The sequence below is a fragment of the Lepisosteus platostomus genome, chromosome 6 (genome assembly GCF_059453375.1).
Source record: "Lepisosteus platostomus isolate fLepPlt1 chromosome 6, fLepPlt1.hap1, whole genome shotgun sequence".
NCBI classification, from domain to species: domain Eukaryota; kingdom Metazoa; phylum Chordata; class Actinopteri; order Semionotiformes; family Lepisosteidae; genus Lepisosteus; species Lepisosteus platostomus.
In genome coordinates this window covers 67,558,680-67,571,341 of record NC_142616.1, presented here as the reverse complement: position 1 = coordinate 67,571,341, position 12,662 = coordinate 67,558,680, and the positions used below count along the sequence as shown (strand labels likewise).

General features: G+C 57.8%; 1 protein-coding gene across 1 annotated transcript; it reads right to left on the bottom strand.

Annotated features, from left to right (window-relative positions):
- Window positions 1-4,918: 4,918 nt before the first annotated feature.
- Window positions 4,919-12,312, bottom strand: rft1 (RFT1 homolog). Its single transcript, XM_088637192.1, has 13 exons — window positions 12,040-12,312; window positions 11,469-11,554; window positions 11,269-11,385; window positions 10,415-10,604; window positions 10,080-10,181; window positions 9,853-9,987; window positions 9,287-9,365; window positions 9,002-9,052; window positions 8,585-8,715; window positions 7,900-8,044; window positions 6,955-7,060; window positions 6,424-6,673; window positions 4,919-6,331 (listed from the first exon to the last, which is right to left on the bottom strand). The coding sequence occupies exons 1-13, from the start codon at window positions 12,100-12,102 to the stop codon at window positions 6,164-6,166; spliced, it is 1,623 nt and encodes a 540-aa protein (XP_088493318.1). The 5' UTR covers window positions 12,103-12,312; the 3' UTR covers window positions 4,919-6,163.
- Between the last annotated feature and the right edge of the window lie 350 nt (window positions 12,313-12,662).

Here is a 12,662-nt window from a genome sequence, read left to right as displayed (position 1 = left end):
TGTGTAGTGTATAGTGTATAGTGTATAGTGTTAGTGTTAGTGTTTAGTGTTTAGTGTATAGTGTATATAGTGTTTAGTGTATAGTGTATAGTGTATAGTGTTTAGTGTTAGTGTATAGTGTTTAGTGTTAGTAGTGTCAGTGTATAGTGTTAGTGTAAATGCTGTGTCGTGGCGCACGGGTTTGGCTGTAAGAAAGCTCATTCTGCAGGACCGCAGCGTGAAGGACGCGGCGGTATTCGACCATCCTTGAGACCGGCGCTGCGACAGACGTGGAGAGCGACTCCATTCGTCTGCACCGTCCCCACGACAGCCTGTCGCGAAGCGGTTTGTGTTTATTCTGCTGGGGGAGGAAAGACGAGCGAGCGCGGGCTTCGGGGTACGCGATTTCCGGGTCCCCCCCAGAGAGAGAGAGAGAGAGCAGGAGAGGGGGTGGTCAGCTGCTGCGATGTTCCTCTGCTGCGGAGGAAACGGCCGCAGGACGTCAGTGCGGTCAGGGTGGTCAGACCCTTTCTGTCCGTCAGTCCGGCTCCGCGCGGTTTCGGACCCACAGTCGGGTCCCCGGCGGTGCAGAGGCTCGGGGACACACGGTCTCGTGCCCGGGCGTTCGGCGGTCCCGACGGAACGCAGGCGCGCGCACGCGGAAGTGCACCTGAAACCCAGAACCGGGGGGACGCTTCCTGTACACAGAGGGTGGTGGGGGTGTGGAACGAGCCGCCCAGCCCTGGTGTTGAAGCCGGTACCCTGGCTTCTTTCAAGACAGCTGGGCGGCACTTGTTATCTCATGTGCTGTGTCACCCGTCGTGTCGTTGTGCTCAGGGTACACGGGACAACACTTTCCAACGTGAAACCTGAACTCGATGAGAGCCCCCAATCAGGACAGGAGGCGCTTCTTTACACAAAGAGTGGTGGGAATGTCGCTCAAGCCGAGACTGTGGCTTCTTTCAAAAAGCAAGAAACTGCTGGACGAGATCCGGGGATCGATGAGCTGCTGTCTGTGCCTTCTAGGGCCTGCAGACTTGATAACTCTACACAGCGATTCCGGCACCATAACGCATTCACGTGAACGCGATCGTCCTTCGCTTGTGGAGAGTCTGTCGACCCCTCTGCGAGGGCCGGCGACGGAGCCGGAAAATGACGTGTCGGATTTCTCGCCTCGACAAATCGGCACCCTCTGGGGGACAGTGACGCAGGCGGGTCCGCTGGCCCGCAGTTCTCTTTTCGCGTCTCCTGCTGTTTTTAAATCGGGTCACATTTCAACACGGTGGTCTTGCGCGCGGAAGCGGAACCCGTCTTCCCGTCCCCTCTAGCCCTGCAGTACGCCTCGTGTGAACGGGGCTGGTTCGGTGTGTTGTGTTGTTGCGTTCTGTTGATTTCTGAGCTTTTTTTTTCACACGCGTACGCGTGGTCTTCGTGCTGCGTATAATAAACTACCTGCACTCTGATGATATACACATCCCCGTCTGTTGTACAGCTCGGTGAACGAATTAGCAAGCTCAACGCAAATAAAGATCTAACACTGAGTACCGACTCCTGGGCTCGTTTCTAGCGAGCTGAAAAATAACAAGGGTTTCTATGTTGTATGCGAGCTTTAAATGGTCAGAATAATTGTATTGTCAGGACGTTTCTTAACAACTGGAGAAGGACTGCTTTTGTCTGAAACGCCCCCATACACATTTCTTTATGACCCTTCAAACCCTGGGCAGCATGTGAAAAGTTCAGATGTGGGTTGGCGCACTGCAGCGCAGCCTGACTATCGACCGCTCCGTCTCCGTCTCCCTGCTCTAGCGTGGCTGGAAATGCGCCGCTCTCCCCTAAAACCGGCTCGCTGCAGCACCGACAGCGGAGGTCTCTCTTCGGGGGGGTCCCGGTTGTCCTCCGAGGTGGGCCCTTCTGTCGGGCGGTGTGAATCCGGGTCGGGCCCGGGTTCAGACAGCCTTCCGCCCCGTGACCCCACCTGCGCGTCCGGCAGCGACAGAAATTCAACCCGAATAAACAGACGCGGCTTTCTACAGCACCGAAACGGAAATACAATGTTCCCAAAAAGACACTGCAAATCTGAGCCACTAAACGCTTATTGATCATATGTACCGTACTTATTTAAGGTTGGGGAGACAACCGAAGTATTGACACCCAGTGACAGCCACCCAATGAGCTCAGCGGTGCTGTACCCCGACTTCCTTCAAGATCAAGGGGATCAACGAGCTACATGGCGTCACCAAGACCTGCTCGTCTGGCCTGTGTGGCCGTGCGCGCACCGGAGAGCGGCTCCGCGGACGCTCTCGGGGCTGAAGCAGGGCCGGCTTGTGGTGTCCGCAGGCCGGGTCACTCTCACTCCGACACGTGCAGAAAGAGGGAGAAACGCCGATCAGACGCCGTCGCCTGACACGACGCACTTCAAACTGGTCTCACGCTAAACCCCGTGATCGATGGGGCGAGTCGAGCGACCAGCACCTCCACTCTTCCAGCTTCTAGACCAGCCGCCAGACAGCGCAGGACTATTGATCCGGAGCGCCGAGAGGCGATCGCAAGCCTGTTGTTTCAGCTCGGTTTTCACTGGTCACTGGTGATGAAAAATGACTGGGGAAAAAGGCACCTGCACAAGATAAATTATTGTTATGTAACTGTTACCTTGTCTAAACGTAATGAGATGTGTTCGTATATACTGTTTTAAGTATATATAAATTAATGCAAAGCTTTCTGTTGTGTGATCACCTGTGTTTGTTTGTGAAAAGAAAATAAAGTTCTTAAAAATCGAAATCGTGCCTCGGCCTCAGCCCCAGTGGATACTCGGGCACAGAGACGCCCGCTTTGGAGAGGAAGAAATATATGAAATAAAATTTCACTGAAGCGGCGTGAACGAGGATCGACTCGCGACATGCATGCTACAGGTCACCCACGCGCGGGCCGGCGCCCTGTTTCGTCAGTAATGAGTCCTTCACATCCGCGTCTGCAGCGGCGCTCACTGTGTCCGGGCTGATTTCCAGGCAGCGGGGATCGGGTCCCAGTCACCCCAGGGGGCTTTAGATGTATAGTCCCGACAGAATCAGATGCCAGCGTCTCCCTCCGTGAGTCAGGTGAAAGTCTACACTGGGGTCTTGTGGACAGACGCACTGTTACCTTGTCTAAACTTAATGAGATGTGTTCATATATACTCTTTTAAGTACTCGCAAACTCACACATATTCACTGACACACTCGCAAACTCTTCTGCTTGAATACTGCTCAACATGTTTGATGGGGAGACAAACAGTTTCTTGTTTGGTCTTCCGAAGACCCCCGCAATGCACACCGGCTGTCGGCTCCACAGCGGCAGCTCTGGGATAGAAGACGCCCCCCCCCCCACGTGACACCCTGGTCACGGGGAAGTTCACTGCCCCTCCCTCGCGCACTCAAATTCAAACTCGGAGAGCTTTATTGGCAGGACCGCTGAGTTACAGAACCTTAACAGGAGAAATGTCTCACTCGCTCGACGCGATGAGGACAGTGATTTTACTTTTGTTTCATCAGGTGGGTCGACGCGCTCTGTGCCGAGCCCCCAGTGACGGACGCACAGTGAGAGATTCAGAGCGAAAGCGGTCGAAATGTCTTCGCAGCGACGTTGTTTCTTGGTGCTGCTGGCAGTGGCGGGGCGCGTGGGGTGGGCTCCCTCGATATACTGAAGCACGGGGAGCTTCTGGTCCTGCGAGGCCCGGCACCGAGCCGCCTGGCGGTCCAGACAGGCTCGTCAGTGTCGTCCAGCAGTGCGCGGGGCGCTCCGGGCCAGCGAGCCCCCAGGCAGAACCGAACCTCTCCGGGCTCCTCCTGCTACGGCCGGGAGGGATCTGATCTGATCAGAATACTTTGTCAGCTCAACGCACGCACGGGCTTACTGGTCTACCTTGCACACGCAAACGAGAAAACAGTTCTGGCACCATGTCAAGGTTTAACGAAAGAGAGAATTCCCATCAGCTATTCTTCAGGAATAAACATCGTGAGCAACTCCAGAGGGTGCCCAGTGGGAATCTGGGCACAGCTGTGTGGAGTTTGCATCGGCCGCTGTCTGTACACCCCTCCCGCCACCCAGCACAGACACCGTCCTTCAGGGCAGGGCTGCAGGTCCTCATCGGCACACAGCTCTCTGAGCCAGGGCAGGGGTGAGCAGGGGTAAAACAGGACATGCAGTTTCCGCAGAGCAGTCTGTGCTGGCCGACTGCCTCTTGATTCAGCGTTGGGTGCTGGAATATGTGCATCTGTGCAGCTGAGCAACACTCACTCTGGGAGGGCAGCCCCCACGCCAGCGCTGCACTGCTTCAGCTCATTAAATTGACCACCTGATGCATTTGAAACTCAAAGAAGGCAAAATCAAACACACCCAAAACGATGAAGGTGCCAAAACGACCTGGGGGCTGTCCAGCGAGAATTTGGGACTGCATTCTTGTCGGTCTGTCTGGTTTGTACCTGCTACACTAGACCAGATCTCCGCTGGTCACTCAGTGGAGTCCCACAAAGGCGATGGGGAATTCTCTGAGCTAGATAAGTCAGCACTCTGTGACAGCCGAGAGTCTGTGGTTTGTTAACAACACGGGGCACGAGTCTACAGTCTCTACCCATAGCCCACCACAGGCATGAGGGCCCGGATATAAACCCTGAGCCTGGCCTCTGGCTCCCCCTAAAGGCCACGGCAAGACTGCAGCCTAGATCCAGCGGGGTCAGAGTCTGTGACCAGCAGTAACACAGAAGAGGATAAACCAGCGCTCGAGCCACGTGTCTCTCCCAGGTGTGTGGAAACAGACACACCTGACAGCCCCAGGGCTGCAGCTCTCACACAGAGGCAGCTCTGGAAACCTCTCCTGCCAGCGGCGAGGGGGCTGAAGACACAGGGCCCTCAGAAACAGTTCTGCAGGCGCCCGTGAAAGAACCACTGCTGTTTTAACAGGAGGGACATTCATAAAGTGTTTATAGACCAACGTGTGATAATCACCAGGCGCAAGTGTACATTAATTCTGAGTTACAAAACCTAAATCTGGATCTTAGCCTGGATCGTACCCAGCGTTGATGATGCAAATTCAGTTGTCATGAATCGTTTTCAACACCCTGAGAAGTATAGAGATAAGGCACACTGCCCAACCTCTCCTATCAGTATCTACAGACCTTGCACACGACCAAGAGACCTGCTGACACAAGCAGCTAATTAAAAACTTAAATAGACACACTGTAACAGCGAGTCCTGCTGGTGCAAGCACTGGGAACCCCCACACGGGCTGCTTTTAATAATAATAATAATTGTTTACACTTATATAGCGCTTTTCTGGACTCTCCACTCAAAGCGCTTTACAGGTCATGGGGATCCCCTCCACCCTCACCAGTGTGCAGCCCCACCCCAATTTTACTTTCAGCCCAGCTCTGTTACATAATTAAAGCCTTAATTGGTCTCAATTACAGGATTAATTTGAACCCTCATGGTTTGTGGCACCTGAACATGTCTGAGGTCGCCGTGTACCTGCCCTGTACTCAAGATCTCCAGCTTTCTAGCAGGAGAAACAGCTTTGCTTTCAGTCCAGCAACCCGTCAGAGAGATGACTGTTCGGGTTAATTCACGAGCGCATGCGAGAGGAAACCCAGCAGGTGTGTGGGTCCCCACCGCCGGAGCTGGGGAGCCCCCGGGTACCGAACTGCCTGCCGGTTCTGTTCACTGTGAGAACAGCTAACAGCCCCCCCGACAGGCAGGACTCGGCCCTGCGGCTGTCAGCCACTGTGAAAGCAGAGAACAGCGCCACCTGCTGGAGGCTCACAGAATCGTCACTCCCTGCAGCTGTCCTCCTGGGCATCGGCCTGACCGCGGGGGCCTGACCGCGGGGCCCCAGGGCTGGACCGCGGCCGCCGACGGGTCTGCGACGTCTCGTTCCGGTCTCGTGAAGACCCAGCCCGTGCCGGGGCTGCTGGGGAGCCCGGTTCACGCCGGGTCCTGCAGGCCATCTGGGGCTGGTTCTGGACCCGGGAGGAGCTGGACTTCACACTTCCCACCCCCCGATACCGCCGCCACGCCAGGAGCCCACAGCTGTTCATCACTGCAGCCTCTTCAGGGCTGGGCCAGGGCCCGGAGGGCAAACCAGCCTCCCCAGCGCTCCCAGTGCACCCCCAGGCGCTCCGCCGAGGGGTACAGGGACCGGGGGGGACCCCCTCCGCTACGCCTCCTTCTTCCCGCGCCGGCGGTGCAGCAGCTGCTCCCGCAGGAAGCCGAGCAGCCGGGTCTCCGTGACGCCGGCGACGAGCAGCACGGCCAGCAGGCACGCCGCCCCCACTGCCACGTGGCCCAGCCGGTACAGCCCGCCGCGGCCGCAGCACAGCGCCCCCTGCGGGGCAGAGCGGGAGACAGACCGTCAGCGGGGGGCGCCATTACAGAGCCGAGGAGCTGGCCGTCGCCCACCCCGAGACCTCTCCGTACCTCGGAGGCGCTGGTGACGGCGGCGCAGAGCGCCAGGGCGAGCAGCAGGGCGGGGGAGGGCCGCAGGCCGCGCAGCGGCGCCCAGGGGCTGCCGGCGAAGTAGCGGCGGGTGTAGCGCAGGCTGTGGCCGATCCGCAGGCACATGTTCAGGCAGTTGGCCAGGATGAAGCCCACGCTGCCCTGCCAGCAGGTCAGGAAGTAGGAGAGGCACAGGAAGGACACGGACAGCGCCAGCATCACCAGGTTGTACCTGCGGGGGCAGGAGAGGGCTTACACACACACACACACAAGCTGGAACAGGCGTACAGTCTGCACAAAGAGTGGTGGGAGTGTGGAACAAGCTGGTCAGCCGTGCTGTTAAGGCCAGGTTTCTTTCAAGAAGCAGCTGGACGAGACCCTGGGATCAATTAACTACTCACTAACCGAACAAGCTAGATGGGCTTAACAGCACCTCTCGTTTTTTCGGCCATTCTTCTGTTAATGAAGTCACCGCGATCTGTGATGGCTGAGGTCGCCGGGGCCGAGACGCACCTGTCCACCTCCTCCTTGCTCATGGCAGCGAAGGTGAAGCACTCCGTCACCCCGTTCACAGCCAGCAGCAGGACGTAGCCGCAGTAGCAGCGCAGGAGGGTGGGACCTGGGGAGGGGGAGAGCGCTGGGACTGGACTCGCACAGAGAGACAGACGTTGCCCTGAACCCAGACTGAGGGACAGGACACCCACAACAGTGGAAGCTCCGGCGAGTTTCACAGGACAGATCAGAAAATCACCCATGAACAGTAAATAAGTTAATAAGCGAGGCTCCCTCTGACAATACAACGTTCACCTGAAGCGCAGGATGGATTTCGATCTTAAAGACTGGGCGGCAATCGCAGCTGACGGTACTGTAGCTCGTGTGTAAGGCGTGTAAACCTGTGGTATTATTTAGGAGATTCACAGTGGATGGTCTCTTTCGTTTTTTAGCAACAAGGAAAGGCACCTACATCGTGACTTAGGAACCAGGCAACGTTATTTTAACGCGAGCTAACCTGCTGTGCTGTGTGAGCACTTCTTGCACGGCTGCTGCTAAAACCGCATTCCGATCGCCCTGATGGCAGCTCACACCGGCAGACGGCCGCAGTATTCCGGACGGGCTTATCTCACGCCAGGAAACGGCAGCAGCTGGTTTTCCTGAGTCCTGCAGCACGGGCCAGCAGCCCAGCTACACTGTGGGCAACGTCCGGGAATTATGTTCTGACTGAAAACGCGGTCAGGGAGACACGGACACGACAGCGCCTAACCGGGCGATTTCGGAACACAACCCTCTCTTGGCGTCAACCTCCGGCGTGAAGTTTCCAGGCTTACTCCAGCCCCGAGAGACGTGCTGGCTGGGATTGCTGGTGTCTCTCTCCGTACTGGCCTGCTCCCCGCTCCTCTGGGATAAACCCGCCGGGACGAAGCGAAGGAAGAACGGCCGGCGCCCCCAGTTCCCCCGTACCTGTGCCGCTGCTCAGCAGGGAGCCCCCGTAGATATCGAGCGCCAGGTGCGAGTAGGCGTGGCCGAACACCGTGATGATCAGGCCAATCAGAAGCACCAGCTTCAGGAGGCACTCCAGCACGTCTGCTGCCACGGCAACGTCCTCCTGCAACGGCACGCGACGCATCACCGCGGCGGAGGGCGAAATCAGCAGGCCGCACCGCGGCTCAGGCAAGGCCTTTCACCACTCCCCTGGCAGAGTGTGGATCGCAGATCGCTCCCCGAGAGGGGCTTGGCCACTAGGGCTCTTGTGTCATAAGAACGCCGTCCTCAGATTGTGCCCCTGGGAGACAAACTGCCACTTATCTATTGCAGGGGAGCTGTACCGGAGCCCAGGACATCAAGGGCACCCCCTGGGGGGCTGGCACACCTCTCTGTGCCATCACTGTGGGTCACAGGGATTCCCAGCGGCGTCCCAGACTGTTTCGGTCTGCCGGCACTCTGAAAGATCGCTTTCACTGCTCAGGCTCTGCCAGTGACCCTTCTATTAAGGGCAAAGTTGGGCCCTTCCAGCTAGGGGGCGCTCTAGTGACTTCGCGAACGGGAAAATGAGCTGCAGGCGTGTCCCACTGCTCACCTGTCTCTCCCCTCTGCCAGCGGGCAGCGTACCTGGGGCACAGAGCTGCAGGTGTGTCCCACTGCTCACCTGTCTCTGCTGCCTGGCTGTCTTGCCGCGCTCCAGCACCTTGGCGAAGAAGATGTAGAAGCTCTCCTCAATGGGCAGGAAGAGGAACCGTGCCACCAGCGAGCCCAGGTTATTCACGATGTCATACACCCCTGCAGAGACAAAGGAGAACTGGGCCAGGCCCGACCCACAGAACTGCAGCAAGGGTGCTCCACTGTCACAGCTGTTAGGTATGTAAGACGCCAAGTATGTAATTAGGAAGTTAGCTCTGTCCACGTCACTGTTTAAAGTTAGCGGTAGCCTTAGGTCTCTCATCGTTATAAAATAGTGAGCTGATGAAAAACGCTGTACTAATTTGATCAGGAAGTGGCTCTGAGTGACCAGAGCTCAGCCCTGGACTGAGACACGGCGTGTTCGGACGACGATAAGCTCACTCACCCTGGTCTCCGAAGTCCAGCACGTTCAGGAAGGTCATGACGTAGCGTTCGCCTTGAATACAAGAAGATAAAACGTTTTTTGAGATCGTGCCCGAGACCCCAGGAGGGTGTAGAGGAAGGACAGAGGAGGAGCGAAAGACGCCTCACAGATTCCAGATGTTTAGACTCCTCGGAGTCTCCCGTCTTGCTGTCACAGAGACGGGGGCGTAACCTCCTTCCGCTCTGTCCAGCTCTGGCCAGCGGCGACGGGGGTGTGGGGGTGCAGACGGCGCCTCGTGATTCCTACCTTCTGTGAGGATCTGCTTGAGGAAGGACTGCTTGAAGAAGCTCCAGGTCAGCCTGGCCAGCCTCCCATTCAGCACCGGCTGCACAGACACACACAACAGGCGCACCGTTAAACTGGGGGACACCTGCCAGAGACACCTGCTACAGGGCCCATCCAGCTCAGGGGGTGGGGCCTTATCCAGCCTACAGTCAGAGAAATACCCACGGACTGGGACACCGGACTGTCGGAAGTTACTCAGTCAGAGATTCCCCATCCTGGTCGTTATGATCACACAGCCTGTGCTCGTCTATCTCAGCGAGCTCTGAATCGCATTCTTCATTTCTTATCCGTTCATTAGTAGAATGCAAAACCTTTATTCTTACTATTATTTTCCACTCTTAAGCAGCAGAAGACGGCGAGCCGGCTGTGAATTTTAATTAGGATCTCGAAGTCCGCTGGTTCCCAGGAGCTGGGGAGCAGCATAAGCGTTGCGATTTCGATCGAGTGGTAACTTCAGCGACTACGAGCCGGGACAGAGAGTCGGGGTGCGCTGGGCGGTGTGGGGTGGGGGTGGGGCTGCTCCCTACCTCTCCGTCCACCCTCGCGGGCAGGAGCTCTCCAAGTCTGCGGAAGGGGAACGGCTTCCTGTCCGCGTCCCGGGAGCGCAGGAACCTGGCGAAGTACAGGGTGTAGCAGAGCAGCAGGCCGCCCGTGTAGACCAGCTGCGAGACACACAAAGACAGAGGCCCTGAGCGACCCGCTGGCGAGGCCTGGCCTGGCCTGGCACCCCGCCCCTGCTCCCAGCAGCGCTCACCTGGGCCGCAGAGAAGATGTACAGCCCCCAGCGAGGCACGCACACCACGAGGGCCACCGTCAGGCCGCACTTGGCCACGATGGACAGACTCTCCGCCACCACCTGCGGGGAGAGGGAGACAGGAGTGGGCAGGCGCTGGACCGCCAGCGCTGTGAAGCAGAAGAGAAGACACTGCGGAGAGCATGGCTGCCCTGCGGCCGGTACAGGTCAGTTCTCCTCCCCACGGCCCTTCAGACGGACCCTTGTAAGAGTACCAGGTCAGTACCTGAGAGCCTGAGCAGAGCAGCAGAGCAGCAGAGCGGCCCGCCGAGACTCGGGTCGGGCTGGGTCGGTACCTTGAGCCGGACGAACATGTGGGCCTGCGCCAGGACCCAGAGGGGCTCGGCCAGCAGCTCCTGCACGGCGGCCAGCGCGAACAGCGCCACTGCGGCCGGGTAGTGAGGGATGGCGTCGGGATCCGGCGACTCCAGCAGCCACAGCCACACGGCGCCAAGCAGGACAGACCACAGCACTCCCAGCGGCACCCTGCACAACGGCAACCAACAGCCCCGGCCTCAGCACCCCGGCCTGGCCTCGCCCAGCCCCTCCCACAATCCCGCAGCCCGCGACCCCGCAGCTTCTCCAGCACACCACTCCCCCAGACCAGCTCTCCCGAAGAAAAACCAGGACGCAGCTCATCACCTGAAGCAGTGGGGCGTCGCTGCCCCATCGCTGCCACACATCACACTTCCTTCACAAGCCCATTCCTCACGGCACAGCAGGCGTTCACAGGGCCCAGCTGGGCACTGGGGCTCCTCATGCTGCCCTGAGACCCGGCGACAGTCTGTGCTCGGCAGGCCGTGTGACACACGGATCTCAGCCCAGAGCAGCAGCGGGCTGACGTCAGGGGGGAAAAGAGCGAACGGCTCACTCATCTTCAACACTTCCTTTTCCTCCACACGCGGACCAGTCTGCACGGAGCACCGCTCGCCGCCCCCCTGCGGCAGACTGTGTACCGCGGCACGCACAGCAGAGCTGTCACACCTGCGCCCACACGCTCGGACTGAGCCCCTCGCGCAGAAAAGCACTGTCTAACCCAAGACTGCTGGCGATTTCGAATCCCCAAGAAATAATACCATATCCGCTCTAGCCTAACATCGCCCTGCTGTTGGACACTGAAAGCACACGCTAGACAAATTGTGGGACTCACGTCAGCCACAGCAGGTTGACCACTTGTCTCCAGTTCTGCTGGGCACTCCCACTCAGACAGGCCCTGCGGAAGGCCTCCCTGGACAGGAACACGACGGTGGAGTACAGCAGCGTCAGCCTGCGAACACACGGAGCCATCAGTCACTCACTCGCCCTCCTGCACGCCGGCACGGTACCCCTCCGCAGGGCGCCACTCCTCACCTGACGTTGACCACTCCTATAACCTCTCTGGACAGGAAGCGCAGGGTGAAGGCGTTGAGGACGAAGGTGAGCGCCCGGAACAGCACCTGCGGCAAAGGAACACGACAGAGTTTCAGCTCACGCCAAGAGTGGCGGGGGTCTGGAACAAGATATCCAGACCCTTTTCCAAAAGCGCAACCCCAGGATCCTCCGAGACCATCCGGTCAATTAGCCGCTATCAACCAGATGAGATCAAGTTCCAGATCTCGTTTACTAGGTTTCTTCATACTGCACACACTGCTGTCTTCTGAAAACTCCTGATTTGCAACTTTGAGTGTCGTTTCACAGGAAGTGGGTATTATTTTACTACAAACGTCTTAAATGTCTCGATAAATACTGTAGAGATATTATCATCTCGTCTTCAGGTAGGGTTCCTAAGCCATCGCAGTGGGATGTTTGAGACTTGGACCGCGCATGACCCTCCTCGGGGTGTCGCTGGTATTGACCAGGACTGCGCACTGTAGTAACGGCTACTTAACTCTCCCCCATGTTTACTCGGGAGCGCAGGGGGGTCACAGTCTGAAGAGCGTACCTGCAGCAGGACATTGTAGGAGGCGAGAGCCGTGACGCTCTCCAGCACGTCCCGGGAGCTCATTTTCAGCTCTGTCCACCAGCGCCTCCGGGCCGCCGAGCTCAACTGTCGATTTAAGAGCGCACCCCGGGACCGCTCATTACCACACTCAAAATAAAGGACTACAGCACGAAACTACTCTTCCTGGGTGGGCTCAGCGCCTCATGTCTATTCAACACGTCGCCTTCACTTCCTCCTGCTGACTTCCGTACACAAGCCTGGGCAGGCGGGGCAATGACGTCATCAGACTGCGCCCGGAGCACAGAGATCCGACACCAGCCAGCCTCAAGACAGCACTGCTAGAGCACCGCAACTCAGAATCAACCACATCACATCACAGATCGAACAGCAATACCTCACACAACATAAACTGGAATGCTACAGAACCCTCAACAGACAATACACACTAGCCGAATATTTGACCAAGATAAGAAACAACAAAAACAAACAGACCCTGACGAAGTACAGGCTCAGTGACCACAGCCTGGCCAGAGAAACTGGGCGACACAGGCAGACCTGGCTGCCCAGAGAGGACAGGCTGTGCTCCCACTGCCAGCAGGGAGAAATAGAGACAGAGGTGCACT